At 37.0% G+C, this 18,273-nt stretch overlaps 1 protein-coding gene across 3 annotated transcripts; it reads right to left on the reverse strand.

The window, feature by feature from the left end:
- Nucleotides 1–1,807: 1,807 nt before the first annotated feature.
- pip5k1ba (phosphatidylinositol-4-phosphate 5-kinase, type I, beta a) lies at nucleotides 1,808–17,122 on the reverse strand. Of its 3 annotated transcripts, none has more exons than XM_010789348.1 (14): nucleotides 16,941–17,122; nucleotides 13,215–13,423; nucleotides 12,194–12,324; nucleotides 10,902–11,019; nucleotides 10,648–10,800; nucleotides 9,786–10,082; nucleotides 7,834–8,018; nucleotides 7,179–7,259; nucleotides 6,694–6,742; nucleotides 6,487–6,571; nucleotides 6,127–6,267; nucleotides 5,949–6,027; nucleotides 5,372–5,468; nucleotides 1,808–2,709 (listed from the first exon to the last, which is right to left on the reverse strand). In XM_010789348.1, the coding sequence occupies exons 2-14, from the start codon at nucleotides 13,269–13,271 to the stop codon at nucleotides 2,707–2,709; spliced, it is 1,476 nt and encodes a 491-aa protein (XP_010787650.1). In that variant the 5' UTR covers nucleotides 13,272–13,423; nucleotides 16,941–17,122; the 3' UTR covers nucleotides 1,808–2,706. The 3 variants fall into 3 exon arrangements, with proteins under 3 accessions (XP_010787650.1, XP_010787647.1, XP_010787649.1); XM_010789345.1 differs by having other exon boundaries at nucleotides 5,372–5,471; nucleotides 16,941–17,121; XM_010789347.1 differs by lacking the exon at nucleotides 16,941–17,122 and adding an exon at nucleotides 13,577–14,320 and having other exon boundaries at nucleotides 5,372–5,471.
- Nucleotides 17,123–18,273: the final 1,151 nt, after the last annotated feature.

The raw sequence follows: 18,273 nt of genomic DNA on the forward strand, positions 1-18,273 counted from the left end.
GTTCATAGTATTATATACAAATTAATGCTGTTAAAATTATCGCGTTAAAGGCGGTAATTAATATTTTGAATTAATTGCGTTAAAATATTTAACGCATTTAACGCATGTGCAGAATGGCCCGCCCCATACATCCCACCAGTGGCAACGCAGGTGTAGGTTACAGCCATACCAAGAAATGGCTTAGCCCCACCATGAAAAATGATGTTAAAGTGAGCAAAATAAATTCCGCCAACTCGCGCCGAGTAAATTGTACAGGTAGCAATTAGTAAGATTGATTTCAGTAGTCACTTGTCTGGAAATACCGAAGACTAGAAACGGTTTTGAAAACTTTTGTCACGTAGTGAATGTCTTCTCAATAGAACATCTTTGATAATGTCTTCTGGCCAATCAGAATCAAGATAACGGCGTGGTGTTGTTGCAGGAAGTCCCGACGCGGAGAATACTTTTTCTGTAATACATCTCTATACATCGATACAACATTACGTGAATTAAGACCCCACGGTTTGATGATTGATAGGTGTGTGGGCTGTCTTTCATTTTGACACACAGAACAATTTTATAATAAACATACATAGGCTACATACTGTATGTTAAATGGATATATCCGCCTTCTTTCCTTTATCTTTCCATTCCCAAAACAATATAGCTACATAAAGAAATGGCATATTTTGGACATAGTTTGAATGGTGATTAATCATGATTCATGATTAATCACCATTCAAACTATGTCCAAAATATGCCATTTCTTTATGTAGCTATATTGTTTTGGGAATGGAAAGATAAAGGAAAGAAGGCGGATANCCGCTGCAGACTCGCTGTTTGAGGGCTTGATAGCCCACTCCCCCTCCACACCGCTCCACACTCGTTGCTTTGGAACAGCCCTCAATATGGCGGACCCTCCGCGTGAACGCGCAAACGGAGGGGTAGGGTGTAGGGGGCGGTTTGGGAATGGGCCGGAGGATACACCCGAGCAGACTACGCGGAAGTGTTTTCACTACTCGCGTATAAAAGCCCCGCCCCCACCTTCACAGCTGGTCAATTTCAACAGAGGAAAACCGACAACTGGAAGATGAGTGGAAAAGCGTCACATAAATGTATAAGTGCTCACAGCTCCGTGGGAATTATTATGTGCAATTCATTTCTAAAAGGCTTTCACATTACTATAATTATATTTTTATTTAAATGTAGGCTACATTTGACACCAAAACGGAACACAAGCAGGACCAACCATCATACATGGAATTCCTTGACTAACAAGAGAAAGATTCATTCATTTAAATAAATGTTTAACAACAAATGGGCCGGTTCTAAGGGGTTATTCAGTTAGACCCGATGAGAGGGGATAACAGACGTCGTTTAAGAGAATGAGGACGTCCCAATGAATACCTGAGGACTCCTCTGTCCTCGCGTCACCTCTCGCTCGCATCTTACGGAGGCGGAGCTAAGACGCAGGGAAGGGAAGCGGGTGAGGGAAAGGAGGAGTTGAGGAGGGGTATTGGGATGATGCTGCTGAAACATCTCTGTTCCCGGAAATGCATCTACGAAGGACCCGTGGAGGACCGTGGAGGACCCATCAGTGTATCCTCGGTTATAGCTCCTCCAGAGAGCCTCCTCGACGCTCGATCCTCGAAGTGCATTTAGAGAAATGAGATGTCCTTCAACATGGCTCGCTGAAATTCATTTCCGGGTCACTACCGGAGGACCAAGGAGTCGAGGAGGGGGATTTGATGAAATGAGAAAGGGCCATGGAGGGGAAGTTCATTTAAAGAAATCAAATACTAAATTATAATTTGGAACAGACAGTGACTTTTTTAGGACATTGGATTTATTTCACAAACACAAGTTGGAAGTATTGCTACAATACAGTTGTAGTCCTATAAATTACATAAAAGCACTCTTTTAAAAGCAAAAAGATGACAAAACAAATAACAAAGTAGGCTACTTATTTACTTCCAGGATGGAATAAATCCCAGTGGAGATGAACACATTCTCCAGAGAATAAAAGACACAGGGAAAGGTAAAGCTAGTAATAAAATATTAAATTAAAACATCTTGTTCTAACCACAAAATAAGCAAATACTTGTTTGTCAACGTGGCAGCAGATTCTGCATATTGAAGAAAAGAATACACACAACATATAGAATATATTAATAAGTATATAGGCTAATATTGACCTAAGCAAATTGGGATTTTAAAATCACATATACATGATGTTTATAAGGGTATAAACACTATAACACACATTTGAATGTATCAATAGATTACTTTTTCTTTCAGATTCTAGACAAGACAGCTCTTTATAATAATATAATTTGAAAATAACAATTATTTTCCCTGCATTTAATTTTTAAGAAAATCTATTTCCTCAGGGATCCAGCCGCTGAGAATATTCAAAGATTTGCACAGAAATTCAGACGTCCAAAAGTAGAAGTCAAAGTCAATTTTCTTGTTAGCACTGTTGTAAAATTAGCAGCAGAGTGCAAATAACAGGAGAAGAAACAGCTTCATAGTGTTTAGCAGTGACACAGTGGATCAGTGACTGTATCTGTAAAGTAGGGGATGCCTACAAAAGAGCCAGCGATTAGGCACATCAACTTTGACTAAAAAAGGAAAGGCACAGAGTTGGTGACACATTTACACTGTTGTGAGGTCCTGATGTGACATCGTAGGACTGGGAGGTCAACATTCAGAAGTCCAGGTTGATCCTCACTACAAGAAAAAGAAAAACAAGATTATTTTCCCCTTTCATTTTCGAACTAAGTTAGAGTTGAACATTTACAAACTAGTCGTACTGTAGAAGGACGACTGAACACGCTTACCGGGCAAAAGGTTAGGGTTCAAAAGTTACATTATTTCATTTCATTTTTATTTGTCCCGCTCATGGTACGCATAACCAAATGTACAATAATAAGATTATAACTTCCGTTTGCTTGTTTTTTGTACAGAAGCCCATAGAGGCAGGTGAGAACTTATTAATATCCATTTTCTAGTTCCACACTTGCGCCAAACTGGGATTGGAGCTGCTCACTATCTGCTTCCACTGCTGTGATTATTGTGCGTTTTTATGCCAGTGACCTACTTGTGAGATAATGGGGTTTTTCTTCTTTCAATTTATGTTTTCCAAATGTGGTCTTGTCCAAATGTTGCGGTTTATCTTTTGTAATCTTGCTATATGCAATTTGTTTTTATCATTTGCATGTCACTGTGGTTGCACACCTAAACCCAGTGCTTTACTGCATACTATTTAGACATACTTATGGCTATTTTACTAATATATATTTTTACTTTAAGTGTAAATATGCACATTGACATTTCATTTTATCTCGTTGCATTGTCATCCCTACTACCTCTGCTTTCACCACTCTTATTTATTTATTGTGTCTATTTTTTACTGCAGTTAGAGTTGCCAAAGAAATGTTCTTGGAAGACAATAAAGATATATTTTTATTCTATTCTATTAAATAACTTGGCTGCAAAATCATACGAATCTACGGAAGCCCTGTGAGGCAAATAAGACAAAAGGGTTGGTGAAAAATGTTCAAATTATTTTTGTGTCCTGTTTATTGTTATTAGTATTATTATTATAGTTGTACTAAGACTAAGTTGTACTATCATAATAGTTCATTGTAACACTCCCGTTGGCCACAAGAGGCTTCCCCACTACCCCAAATCACCTTCACTTGTCAAAATGTTTTGTCACCTGTGTTTATTGATGAGAAGTTTAGTTATTAAAATGCTAATGGTCAGTTATATAGTAGATTAATTAAAGCAGAAATATAGCTTTGGGCCTCGGATCATGTTCTGGTTTTACATTTAGTAGCTAGATTTAGTCTGGCCTGTTCTTAAAACCTGGGTATGCATGTCTGTATGCTTACACCTCAATATATTAGGGATACCCTTATTTTGTATTAGTTTATTGATTTCGTTGTGTTTTTTTATGGCCTACTTGTGGGATAATTAGGTGTTTTTCAATTAATTCCTTGTTGCATATAGAATCATTATGTTTTGATTGACTGTGGAGCCTGTTTCTTCTTGAAATGGATACCTTCCCAAATTGCCCTTTTCCAATTGTTGCTTTTTTTAGCTTTTGTAAGGTTGTTATATTCAGTGTGTTGAAAATCTCCCTTTTCCCAATTTGTGCGACTTTACTGCTGACCACTTTCCAAAAACATCCTGCATTGTTTCCTCTTTATATTCCACAGGCCTGTCTCTGCTCATGATATTAAGTTCTTCACCAACATCTCGTATATATGGATGTAAGGCCAGGGTCACTGTGACCTCAGAAAAAAGCTTTTGGGCTAATTACGACAATTTTGCAAACATGTCTGATAGGATAAAATGTTAAAGTGACATTTTGGTAGGAAATTCATGTTAATTGTAAATTGACTTGTTGCTAAATTATTCAGAACAAGCGCAAGACATACATTTATTTTAATGCCTTTCTTTTGTACCCTTCGGGTGACGCATGGTTCACAAATAATGTTCCCTATAGGCTATCTTTAAAAAGGGAAAATAGTATATATTATAATGCTCAGGCAATTTTATATATCTACATAATGATTTTCATACCTTACTGAAATGACTGAAAAACAGTGGCCCCCTGTAAAGAAGGAAGCACATATGCCAATATTTAAAACACTAAATCAGCTTTGGATAATGGTCAGCAGTAATGTGAAGTGTGTACAGAAGTAATTCATTCTGTAAAGCCTGCAAAAACAACATTATGGATTCTTTTAGGTAGAACATCTTGGAAATTGCACATCATGTCTCTGAGCAACCAGTTAAAGAAAATAGGGCAAAATGGCTGTCAGAGAAATCCAAAGCCTATATATTTCCTTTTGACCCTCGCTATAGTTTTGAATCCCTCTGTCTTCTGTCAGAGGATTTAAGATCCGATTAAGTCCAACGTCTCCAGGCTTCCAAGCGCCTAACAGAATGCTTAATGTGGGCTGAAGAGCAGCTTCATAAGCCCGAACAAGGATTTGTGGTTATGTAAGATAAGTGTTTGGCTGAGTCATGTTGTACAGACGTAACAGGGGCCTCTGGGGCTCGACCACCATGGGAGAAGAAAGCTTGAGGAAAATGTAAGAAATTGCATGTTGGAAAAGCAGCAAATGGTTGGCCAGAATATGTAAGCAGGTGATGAATAGTAACGTCTCTTGGTCTATGTTTCTATTTAGATTATTCAGTGTCTTCTGCTTAGTCAGATCTGAGTCATCGTGAGCACCGTTTGTTGATTCAGAAGCAGAAATACAGGCTTTTAGATTAGGGTCAAAAAGTCAGCAGAATTTTTGTTTTGGTATTCATTTCAAGCCCGTATAACTGAAATGTTTTTCACGCAAAATGTAGGTACTAAATAAAAATGTCATACCAAGTAGACGTCCAGATCAGAGTCTGACTGACTCCTGCTGAGAGATGGCAGAGGATCGTCCAGAGCGATGGTCGAACTGGAGGCTCGGCGCTCTTCACTGCTAAGGAAAAATACAGGAGAATGTGTTGTTGTGTAATGTAATGATGTAAGTGAGCACAGAAAATGTTGCTCATAGCTCTTCTTTTGATGACATTTTACATCAGAAAAGTGTAAATAGAGCTAATTTTGCTTATTAAGGGTTGATGCCAATGTGATTTTCAACAACTCTCAACTTGAGTCACCCTGAAACTAAAACAAGGAATTAAATAAACTTACATTTCAGAATACTTAAGTTTTTCTAATATTTAAAGCTCACACTTGTTCAGATTCTCCATGTTTCATTTTGATAACAGTGTCGCAAAAAAACCTCCATACTGTAAAATAAATACAGATAACTGATTTTCTTTTGTGTTTCACATCTTTTTTATTGGTTCTGCTCAGTTAAGTGTATTTGCATAGTGTTTTAAGTGATCAATTGGGGAAGGCAGACTTTTTAAAACCACAGAGTTCAGTTATGAGTGCTGCTTAAGTAAAGTACCTGTTAACAATTTCCTCTTCATCATTTGCCTTGAAAGAAACTCTCGGAAGGAGATCCGGCTGCTTGGAGGAACTGTAAACTGTTGAAGCAAACAGTCAGTGATTCAAGCAAAGCCTCTCCCAACAATAGTACAATAAACATGCTTTAAATTAATATTTGATGCATTACTCAAGCTTACAGTTTCCATCCAGGTTGTCCAAACTTTGGGCCTTCTTCTCCTCCTTCTTCTCCTCCCTGTGTGGGGACAGAAACTCCTGAGAGGCAGACTTTGCTGCATTCATGGAAGTCCTCTTCCTCTTTGAAGATGTTCCTCTCAAAGCTGAGGGACATAAAAAAAGAGTGATTCAAAAAGCGAGAATCTGTCTGTTATCGCAGGAAGTAGGAAGCAGGATGTGTGAGTCATCTGTTTTATTTGTTCTATATATATATATATTCATGTTGCACTGTTGGAAGAGTCTGTGACTTTTCTTTGCCATATCTATACCGTAGCTAATGTGCACATGACAAGAAAGCCTTGAATCCTGATGTCTTTACTTACGGTGAATCTTTTTAAATACAGTCGTTCCCATGAACTTCAGAAATCTGTCCGCGTAGAAACTGGGCCTGTGAACCGACACCGTGTCCTGAAAATAAAAAATAATGTCAGAGCGGACACACACACACACACACACACACACACATACACACACACACACACACACACACACACACACACACACACACAAGAAGGAGGCTGTGCAGTTACCCCATCATGTACAAGAGCTTTCCAGGAGTGCTCCACCTTCTTGATGAACCTGACAATACACAATAAAAGTTTGATTATAGTAATCATACAAATACTATTTCGTCCGGAGTAAGCTGTACAAAGAGGCAGAATAATTAAAGATTTAAAAATAAAGAATACAAAATCCATTAATAAATGTATAACTTAAAAAACTATCGATGATACAAAAAATGTAATTAAAATCACATTTTTTAAAAGGACAATGATGGACAAACACAGGATAATTATATATTTAATTCATTGCTTTTTTAAATAACATTCCTAACTAATAAATCAACACAGAATATTAAAAAGCATGTGATCATTTTTTATGTATTTCTACATTGTTTTTTTTTTTTTTAATACATTTGTATTTACTGAAAAAGTCTCAACTAGAAGTGAGATGTGGATGTCAGTAAACATCAGAGAATAATAGATATAGATATCATGTGATTGTATGATCTCACCTGTAGGACTGAAGGATGTCGATGATTCCTAAAAAGATGAGAAAGTTCTCGTCTTTATTTTTGGCAGGAATTCCACCAAATCTGAAAAAAGATTTTTGAATGATTAATACACAGTTATTTACTTTAAAATTGTCCCTATATGTTATTTGAAAAGTAATTGAAGCTGTTGAACATAAAGTAAAGCTAATTCTTGGTCGCGTCAGCATGGAAATCATCATCATTATAATCAACTTTTTTTCAGACTGTTCTTCCTACATTTCACAATGTATTGTTGTTGTGTCATTGTTCATTGGAAAGTTGTGTGTGCTTGAAAAAGCAGAAGAAGAAACAGAGTAGAACAAACAGAGAACATACAAACTAAAGCATACAAGTGTTTAGACTAGAGAGCCGTTTCAGTATATTATGCCATGATTAACTTACATTTTATTTCATGTATTTACATCGTCATGTTACAAGGTTTGATGCTTTTTCACAATGCAATAAAGATATCTGGCAATCACCTACTCTGAGATAGCTGCAAAAATAACTCTAATATGAAACCAAGGTTTGAAATGTGATGTTTGAAACTGTATTTCCTATATATTACCTGCCATGAAGCCCCTAAAAAAACAAAGAAAGTTGTCCACAAAGAGAACAGAATAAAAACGTTACTCACGTGTCGTCATCCGCCACAGGTTCGGAGGCCTTGGTGTTCCCCTGGATGGACTCCAGGGCGGTGGAGTAGAGGACTTTCTGTCCCTTCCTGCTGTCACATCGACTTCCTCTGCTCAGAAGCTTCCGGTCCAAAACATGAACCCCCAGCAGGAGACTGTAGTCCATGATCTTAAAGCTCTCCAGGACCTGCAGAGAGATGAAAACTGGTGAGCAACTCCAACAAATAAATGTATAGTTCACTTAAAACAAATCGGAAAGTAATGACCTCTTAGATTTTTATTTGTAGTATGAAGAGCTATGAGTGTCTGTGGTGACAGTCCCAGGAAAGTCCACACTGTAAGTAACTCATATCAGATCCCAAAACTCATTGGCAATTACCGCTCATCAACATTGGAACCACCAAAGAGAAAGATCTGAGCTTTTTGAAATGATAATTTTCAGTAACAATCATTTAGGACAGAAGCTTTGTCTTGTGGGCAGATCCTCCAGCTGAGTCAATAAAGTAGCATCAAGCTTATTTACTTTACAATTTACTTTATTGGTCCCGTAGGAAAATTTGTTCCTAAAACATTTACAAACCTATTAACAATAGCGACCTATTGCACAACCCGCATCTACATCCATATTACATTACTTGTGTGTTTAGTATGTATAAATAAATCTATTTTAGTGAGAAAATAATATATTATCAGATTTGAAATTCAGGGTAAATCCAAAAAGAACCTTCCTATGTTGCAGTATGTGGTCATACGCTGTCAAAATTAAGTTGTCATTTTCCACATTCTGGGTATTTGTGCAATTATTTTATCAATTTCATAAATAAAAGCTGATTCATGTAATAAAACAAGACTTTAAATGGTAAAATAACACAAAATTATACGTATATGAACCACAAATATACTGTATAAAGTGTTCTTGCTGTAAAGCTTTAAGGTGACCTCGTCCACTCCCAAGTAGGTCCCAGCTAAAGCCTTAATCTGCAAACCAATATGCAGTACAAAATGAGCCTCAATCCCTCCGACAAAAAACACTGATGTCATGAACTAAGTCTCCTGTACACAAACTAAAGAGGCCCTTACTTTTCCATGGTGTTACCCAACACTAACTGAGGTCATGAAAAGAGGCCCCACACGAGCGCGTTACACCCAAATAGGCCAGTTCGTGCTCGGATTATGCGAGTCAGGTGCTTCGCTATGCTAGTTTAATCCTCCATCAAGGGACCACTGTTGTTTCACGCTAATAAAATAACAAGCAGGTGCCAATGAGGCCATCATAGCTCCAAGTCCATTGGCTGCCCATGGCCCTACACCCCTACACACCATTCTTTGTGATAATCTTGTACTTGGAAGCAGATTTGAACCTTGAGCATGCAAACAAAAACGTACTTAGGTGTACATTTTCTCCCCTAGCTAGCATTGGGAGAGGGTAAGCCTAAACATCTGTTTAGCTGGAAAACCAAATAATTCTGTAAACATATGGTCCCCAGAGGATCACCATTTTGTTTTTCATCTCAATTACCTTTTCACTAGAGCCACTTTCATGCCACAATGTTTACTCTGACGCAAGATATTTCAAAATTTGATGGTCATATTTTCATGAATTTCTCTTATCACATTCCTGCTCGCATGAAGATGAACCAATCTGATTGTAATGATCCTATGACCCTACCACTACGAGTAATCGAGGGTCAATCTTTACAACAGCTTTTGGACATGATGTTTGTTCTGTTAAACCATATACTTTGCACTGTAATTATTAGTATAGCATTGTGACGAAGTGAAGTGAAGAAGAGTAAAGTGTCTTCAGTCGAAGTGTAAAAACATGTGATATTAAATTAACCCAGATTATTGTTTGGAAATGTTTTGCAATCTTCTGTGACTCTGCTTGAGTTTTGATAGACCCTGATTACAACCATCCTCATGTTAAGAGATGTATATCTTTATGTGAACCCACCCGACAGTCCCTCTGCAGGGTCTTCATCAGGGCGCTGTAGGTGTCTGCGTCAAAGTGCAGGCCCTCATGCATCTCCTGGAAGTCCAGGTCTTTGAATGTGGGCGAGGACTTGACGCGCTCCTTGCGTGATGCTCTGCGTTTGTACGAGGACCCCTTCAGGTCGTACTTGTAGTTCATCTTAATGGCGCGCGGCAACACGTTGTTCATCACCACCACTCGGACGGTGACACCGCCGCACTGGATGCAGTAAAGGCCGTAGAACTTGGGCAGCAACGTCCTCGGGTTCTGATTCAGATTCTACAAAACACAAGCAGAGTTTTTGTTCAGGAAGATATTTGTATATAGAGAAACGTTTGGCTTGTTATTGATCGTTTTCGTAGTTTTGAGATGTGCCAGAGTCCATGAAAAAAAAAAAGAGTAATCCGAGGTCTGATAAGAAGCAGGCAAAAACCGAAAACTGTTACTTAGCATTATATTAAAAAGGTAGCATATATTTTACACGTTTCTTTTTTTTTAACTTGACACATTTATTGTTGTAATGACATCACATTTTCATGAAATAAAATGAAAATATCTTGGTATAACAATAAACTTTTAACATTACAGAGACAGCTTTTTGTTTTTCTAGTGTGGGAGCAAAACAGTACGACAAATGCAACATTTAAAACATTCAGAAATCAGTTAAAGAAAGAACTGCACCAAACTGGACCTTTACTTTAAGGATATACAATTATTCTTTTGATGAGTAACACATTTGAATCTGCAGGGAACCTTTAGGTCCAACATTTCACGTTGAACAGTTTTTGCTAAATATGTGAACTGGTGTGCACAACAAGAGTTTGTTTTCGATGAAGGAGCTCACCATGTAGTACCCAGGAAGCAGCTTCTGCAGGAACTCTGCCTCTTTGTGCTGCACCGTCTTAATGATGAACTCATCGTCGCTGGTGAGGTAGAACCAGGAGCTGCTGGCTCCGGGGTTGCTCAGCTCGATCAGAGGCTCGTTGCAGATGGAGTACTGCAATTCAGAATGATGCAACAGTGTTAGAGTGAGAAAGTGTTGCAATCGAATCAACCATCGAGCTGCATCAGAATGAAGAGGTGGATTTCCACACTGACCAGATAGTCGTCTGGTTTGATGCCGAACAGCTCTCTGAAGTAACGAAAGGCCAGTGGTGCGTACGTTTTCAGACGGAAATCTGGGTAGTGATGTGCTGGAGTCATGTTGCTGCCCTCACTGGAGAACAAACAAAATGCATTTAGGTTAGGATAAGAAAAAAGTAAATCTACAACGAGAAAGCAGTAGCTGTTCCAACATGCTGTCAAAACATTTTCTGTCACCGTAAGTAAAGCACAGGTGCAAAAAACAAGAAGTATTTCAGGGTCCTTTTGATCATGCCAGTTCAGTGTCACGTTATTGTGTGTTAAAAGGACACTTAAATACAAAGTCATGTTAGTGTCATTTGTAACACCTGTGCTTTTATAAATGTTAAAATGTCTTCTGGGAAAAAGCAATATTGCTGTGGTTTTTGACCAAACCACAATGAGTTTGAGGTTGTAAACATCAAAAGTGACTTCCTTAATCTTTATATATAAATATGAATATATGCTACAGTATCTGTTATTTATCTGATAGTTGAAATTATTTTCATCTCTGATACTGACACTGCAACTTTGTGTATCTGCTGTTACACTTATATCTGTCTTTTTCCCCTATCCTAAACAACTATGGGTGCGTGTTGCTTTATCTACTGAAGCCATCTAAAAAACCTCGTGCTCAAACTATGAAATTAATATTCTACTTCCCTAAAGAAGAAATACATAGCTCACAATACTCAGTTACTCAAAACGAATACAACTTGTTGTTTAAACTTTTCCACACGCACACAACTTTAAGCAGCATATCTGATTGGTCAGAACCGATTCAAACATTGAAAAATAAATCCATAGTGCAGATTTGTGCGAAAGTTTAAAAGTGAGATTTAGGAATGCCAAAAATAAATCAATACATATAATTCCAGTGTATAATACCGGGTATAACTCTGAAGCCTACAGTATACCTGAATGACAGTTGTTGACAATTTAAACTGATGGATTTGACTGGATTTAACTTTTTTCAGATATCCAGTGATTCAAGCCAGTATCAGACTCCTACCAATACTGAGTAGATTGAAGTAGTTTAAGGTTATCCATTCCCTTTGTACACAAAACAATTATAATTTGCTTTTGGGGGGGCCTGAAAGGATTTGGAAATCCAAGTTTAAAGACAGAGAAATTAGTTAACACAGCAAGCAGGTTTTAACTCATTCTAAGAGAAAATAATCACCTTTGTGATTTGAGAGAAAAGATCCTTTATGGGAATTCATCTGCATATTTATGCATGTCAACTAAAATAAGGAAGTGTAGAGTACCTGGGCAGAAAAGCGCTCTCCACCACGGAGAAGTCCTGCATGAGAACATCTCTGTCTGGTTTGGAGCTGAGGTTTCCCACAGCGTAACCGATGCCAAGCTGGATGGCTCCCTTCAGAGCTGCTGCCGTGGGCTAGCTCACCAGAACAGGGAAGAAAAAAAGATACTTGTTTAAAAAACAGAAATAAATCAAGCAGTTTTTCAAATTACAATTCTCAATCTCCATAACGTTAACCCTTTTAATTCTGCGTGTTAGCATGCCAACAAGTCCATTAGCACATATCACATTTGATGAAGAATATTGCTTGCTTAGTCTTGACCACAGTATTGGATCTATACCGATGAACAAGCATTGGCTTCCCTATAACCAAACTAATCAAAATCTAAGTCTTTAATCTTAAATGTTCCTAACAAGGAAACTAATTTGCAGCCAGGATTTATACAAAACCATAAACATTGATGGACAGCAACAAACAACAAGACATTATATTTTACTTTGATTAGGCTACCGACAAAGTCCCACACCAGTACCTAATTAGCATTAATATATAGAAAATATAACTTGACAAATAAAAAAAATGTTATTTAGCTCGACTTATTTTCCTCCAACAAACTGAGCTGCAGTGAAAGCTCTGTGTGGAGCTGATCAAACTAATCTTCTTGCCCTTTTCTCTATTACCGCCATCACTAAACAGTTATTAAATAACATATAGCTGACTGACGGAAACATAATAAACACTAGTAAAAATCAATGGTACAAAACATTTGGAATTTCTATTATTTTAAATGTTGTTAATCATTCAAATTTAATACAACATTATTTTTGCTTATTTAAATGCCCATGTATACACCATTCATTCTACATCCTGCTAGGTGACACTTGGGGTAGTTACCCCATCTTCAGGGTAGAGCAACAGACCTCAAAATGTCTACGCACATCCCTGGTGTGGCTGTCTTCTAAAATGAGGATGTTAGCGATCTTCCTTTGAAAGCATAACATGAAGAACAATGAAGCCTGCCTACCTTGTGTTTGTAGAGTTTAGTTCCACTTCCTGCGCTGTTTACCGTGGCGGTTGACATCTTTTGGGCAGATGGAAGTTGATGAGAGGGAAGCTCGGCGGTCCTTCCTCCAACTGTCGCTGTCTGAGTTCCTTCTTTACGCTCAATGATGAATGCAGGGATTAAACCTCACATGGGCTTTACCGAAAATGCATTTTCCAGGTGCACCACTCCTGAGGTAGAAAGAAAAAGAGTTACACACTGTGCCACATTTGCATGAAAGTCAATGCAAAGCTGGTTGCACAAGTAGCATAAGAATTTCACCGACTATAACAACTTCTAAAGTTTGACGGTATAGTTTACGTGAGTCTTTCCATATGACTTACAAAGAAACGTCTAGACCTCTCTGTCCAGGGCACCGCTGAGATCTGAGGGACCACCAGTGTTTATTAAAGTCTTTAAAGTCCAGAATCCCTCACAACAACCCTTGATCCTTATTAGGAAGGAATGGAACACGCCCCTGTTTTATAACTGTACAAAAACAGGGCTCAGTGCTTTGTCCCTTAAGTATATCTGACCCTATGAAGGCTTATTATGGAAACGGCAACAACAAATATTTTTTTAGTTATATTTACTATTTTCACCCAAAATTAGCATAGATAATGATTCATTTGGGTATTTTAACATTATATTTCTGAAAAATTCTAATACAAAAATGGTCTTAATGTAGGTAATAACTCGGGAAGTTTCATAGTGACATCTAGTAAATGTTTTACCTCTAACCAGTAGTGTTTTCTTATGGAAATAGTATATCCTAAAACATGGCAAAAGTATTTTTTTTTCCAATAGCTTAAATGTATTAAGTAAAACAGATATGCCATTTCCTCTTAGAAATAAATCCTTGACTGATATGTCAACTAAATGAAATAAATATTTACAATTTTTTACCTGGCTTCATCCAATGTTCAGATTTATGTTTTGGAAATGATAGCAAATTAACACATTTTTATTAAGATACTGATATGCATATTTGAACATTACATCTCAAAAAACGTATCCGACAAAAAGAATTGTCTTGCTGTAAGCCACATGTGTCAAACTCAAGGCCCGGGGGCCAAATCAGGCCCTTGGTGGATTTCATTTTGGCCCACAGGAGAATTTCTAATTACTATTAAATCTGGCCCTCCGGTATATTGCACGCACACCTTCACTCAATCCTGAGGGTCTCCTCAGCTCAGAGCCTGACCCCAAACATTGATGAACTTGCACCCAAGATGAGATGCCAAGTATCTGCTTGAACTAGCATCACAGAGCAGCACACTGAGTTTCAATGGATGTTTCCTTCTGCACTTTTTTTCTTGCGACAACAGGGCATGTTTGGTTTTTTCTTTGAGGGAAATAGTTTTTTTGAAGCTGTTGTTGGCCTGTGGAAAAATGTAATCATAAGAAATGACTTCAGAAAAGCTGCAGATAGAGCCATAAGAAATGAATGCAACTGATTATTTAATGTTGTTTTTATAGGAAATCATTTAAGCTTTGTTAGTTCCAGGTGCAATAAGTTCATTTCAATAAGTTTTGCAATAAACATTGAACCAGTTCGGCCCTCGACTAGTACCGATTTTTTTATTTTGGCCCACTGTGAATTTGAGTTTGACACCTCTGCTGTAAGCAATCAGCTGGGCAAGTTTCATTGTAAAATGTAATAATTAAAAATATCACCTTTTTATTTGTTGTATATAAAAACCTAAGTCCACTTCTAAGAATATCTTGTCATATTTGTCGTCAAATTAAATAAAAACGACCATGTGTGGTTAAGGATCAGCCAGATATAGACTTATATATAAAAAAACAAACACTGCCGCAACATTGGCATGCAGTCAGCATTATTCAAAACATGTTGTAACACAAACAAATGTATTTCTTCTCAAATCATATTGACTTCTTCTCATTTTAAAGTTTGAGTTACATTAAGTTAAAAACAATGATGGGCCAAACACTGAGTTTTGAGGAACTCCCCAATTAACGTTCAATTTCTTTGTATTATTATTATTTTTCTGAAGATGTTTATAGCTATTTTCCATTTAACTACGAAATCAGGGATGTTCACCTGGATAGTAGAGAGTGTCCTGACATTCTGAAATCCTGGAGTTGTTTGTTTTACTTTAGGCCCTATTCTTGTTTGAAGTGTAAATATTAGCGTACAAAACAAAATTCCAATCGCAACATGTTTTTGTGTCTCAAACGAACCGGCAAAGATCCTATCACAAGCCCCTGTTTATTTTAAGCACTGCCTCAGGATGTGGTGTTGTGGTCGGACTCAGGAAGAATGAAACTGTTTCATAAATGTCTATAGGTTTCAATTACAGAGGCTGAAGAGATCAACAAAATGGCTAAGGATCATTCCTTTTCTTAAAGAGACTTGATGTGATTAGTGCTTAGAGTAGTGAATGGGTTTTATTACTGTACATAGAGTCTTTGGCAGTTCATTTAGGGTTTCCTCTGGAGCACTTTACATATTAAAATCACACAGAGTGATGTAACAGCCAAACACGGCTGAAAACATGTTATAGTAGGCACCTTTAACAGAGCATTAGTTAGAAGTATGACAACATATAAAATACAATACAAGAAAAGCAAGATGATTGTGAATGAAGTACCTGTATGCTTCTATTGATATCCACACAAATCGTTTGCTTTCATGTAACCAAAGTTTGCCAAAAGATGATTGGTAGGTCTACTGCTTGCACAAAGGACACCAGAATTTTTCTGATGGCAGCATCTTGTCATGTTGCAAATAATTAAAGATGCGTTTATGCAGATATGTTTATAGAGATCTAGGGATTTCCACAGTCATGATGATTCATCCTCTTGGCGCCACAAATGCTAATATTACTTTTCATAGGCAAAATGGTTTTCATGGTTGGCACAGCATGTGTCATTCTACCTATTTTTAAATAATGACTGAATGTTCTTTAGACTTTAAAAATACATCAACAGGGATTTCCATACCAATACAAATAATCGTGTGGGTTATATGCAAAAAAAGTCTATGCAACCTGCAATAAAATCGGCCTAGAGTATGATCCATCCTCGTTGGAGACCACAGTCAAATTTTGATACCCACCCGTTTAAAGTGATCTTTCAATCAATGAGGATGTCCAACTACATGTTGGACATCTCTCAGTGTAACACAAAACACTTTCAAGCACCATATAATGCCTCCAAAATAACAAGTAACTTTTGAAAACAGTTTACAGAAAAATGTAGAATTTTCTTGTGTTAGACTGCATTAGTTAAAGCTAAGAGTTTAGGCTGTATGGTGTTATGGTATAACTTATTTGGCAGGTAAACTCAGGTGAATATTTAAACCCTGCACACCCTCACGCAACCAGCACACTGCAGCTCTTTTGCATACATGTAAACGATGACAACCCCGTCCAGCTCACTGCCGACATTTTACTTTCTGTCTGACTGAAGGGAAGTCTAGCACATTTCCTCCTGACACACTTAGTTCATCTTCCTCTTGAATAACACACACATACAGACTGCGTGACACTATAATGAAGCGTATTCTAATCTTGATTATCATTCAGTTAATCAACATCAAGTTACACAGTTAATCATATCAAGTTACAGCTTAGTGTTAAACATACATGCAAGTTAAAGAAGTGGCTCAGTCCTCACTAAAAATAAAAGTTGATGGGAAGAAAAGGTAGTTTTAGAAAGAATAAACACTCTTTGGCTTCTTACCTTAATTAGCATGGTCGTACTGTATGATGACGAGATGAATGCAGGACAGTGAAAAAATACTGCGCTGTGTGATCTGAACTCTGTGGCAGACCGTGGTGAAGAGCAGAGAGCTGCAGTGACTGGAGAGCATCCTCACCACTTCCTGTATATCTGCCTCTCTCTCTCTCTCTCTCTCTCTCTCTCTCTCTCTCTCTCTCTCTCTCTCTCTCTCTCTCTCTCTCTCTCTCTCTCCACCTTCTACCTGTTGTTTTATTTCCTAGAAGATGAGTCAGACTGAGTTTATTACTTAAAAAACTCATTGGATTAAATCAATTCAAAGAATATATGTAGCTCAAACCAAAACTAAGTACATCAATTGTGTTAAATACACACAGAGTTGTCCAACAAATAAACCATACATTTTGAATTAATCTAACCTAATACATTTCAATATTAGTGAAATGCTAACTACATGTTGTTTAACACCCATTACATATACAAGTATATTCCTTAAATAGATATTATATATATATTGTTATTTTGTCACATCTAAGTAGGGCTTGACTTTATTTATTTTTTTACCCCAATTACTTAGTTTTTTTAGGGAGTAAAGTACTATTGTCTTTTAACTCTCAATTTACTATCAACTGACTTTAATCTACTTCTTAAACACAATGATTCACGCCGGCATCAATCATTAATACAAAAACTTAAATATTATTTTCCTACAAAAAAGAAAACGCAAATTTGAATTATAGTGTTTTAATGAATTCTCATACAACATGCAGATATACTAATATCATATAAACTATAATGCAATTGTCACCTATGTGCTTCCATAATATTCTTCATTATAATGATTGTATTAATTGACTTTTAAATATTGGAACAAGAAAAAAAAACATAACAAGGTTTATAAAAAATATGTGAAAGAAAAGCTATAAATAGTCTCGTATTATTAATGTTGTCTTCATAAAGGCTACATCTCCAAGATTAAAAACCACTTACCAGGCAGTCATTATGGTTTTTATGGTATGAATGTTGTTGCTGTTGTAATACTAATTCTGTCCACAAGAGGGTGAAGTGCACCACTACTCCATTTGACAGACTAAAGTATTTATTTTCTTCCGGTTTAATTTAAATTTCTCTCTTCAAACTAAACTATTGTAAGTGATGTAACATTAATAAGTGTTCAAGCTAACACAAATGAATACAAACTTTACCTGACAACACTTTGCGAGATTATCCTGGCAAACATGTAGTTTGTTTACAAGCCGTCTGAAGTCATAAACAGAAAAAAAAAAAAAGATTTCAAGGAGTGATTGTGTGTATTCATTTTGGGTAAGGTTAGATT

This window comes from Notothenia coriiceps, unplaced genomic scaffold (genome assembly GCF_000735185.1).
Source record: "Notothenia coriiceps isolate Sejong01 unplaced genomic scaffold, NC01 NC01_scaffold00032806, whole genome shotgun sequence".
NCBI lineage: Eukaryota > Metazoa > Chordata > Actinopteri > Perciformes > Nototheniidae > Notothenia > Notothenia coriiceps.

What these genes read in the sequence shown, in the direction of transcription:
- pip5k1ba (XM_010789345.1), bottom strand. Translation starts at nt 13,271, where the DNA reads ATGTCAACCGCCACGGTAAACAGCGCAGGAAGTGGAACTAAACTCTAC. An exon ending in AAGCTCTTGTACATGATGGG is followed by an intron (nt 6,572 to 6,693) that starts GTAACTGCACAG and finishes TTTTATTTTCAG; the next exon opens with GACACGGTGTCGGTTCACAG. An exon ending in TGTATTTAAAAAGATTCACC is followed by an intron (nt 6,268 to 6,486) that starts GTAAGTAAAGAC and finishes TATGTCCCTCAG; the next exon opens with CTTTGAGAGGAACATCTTCA.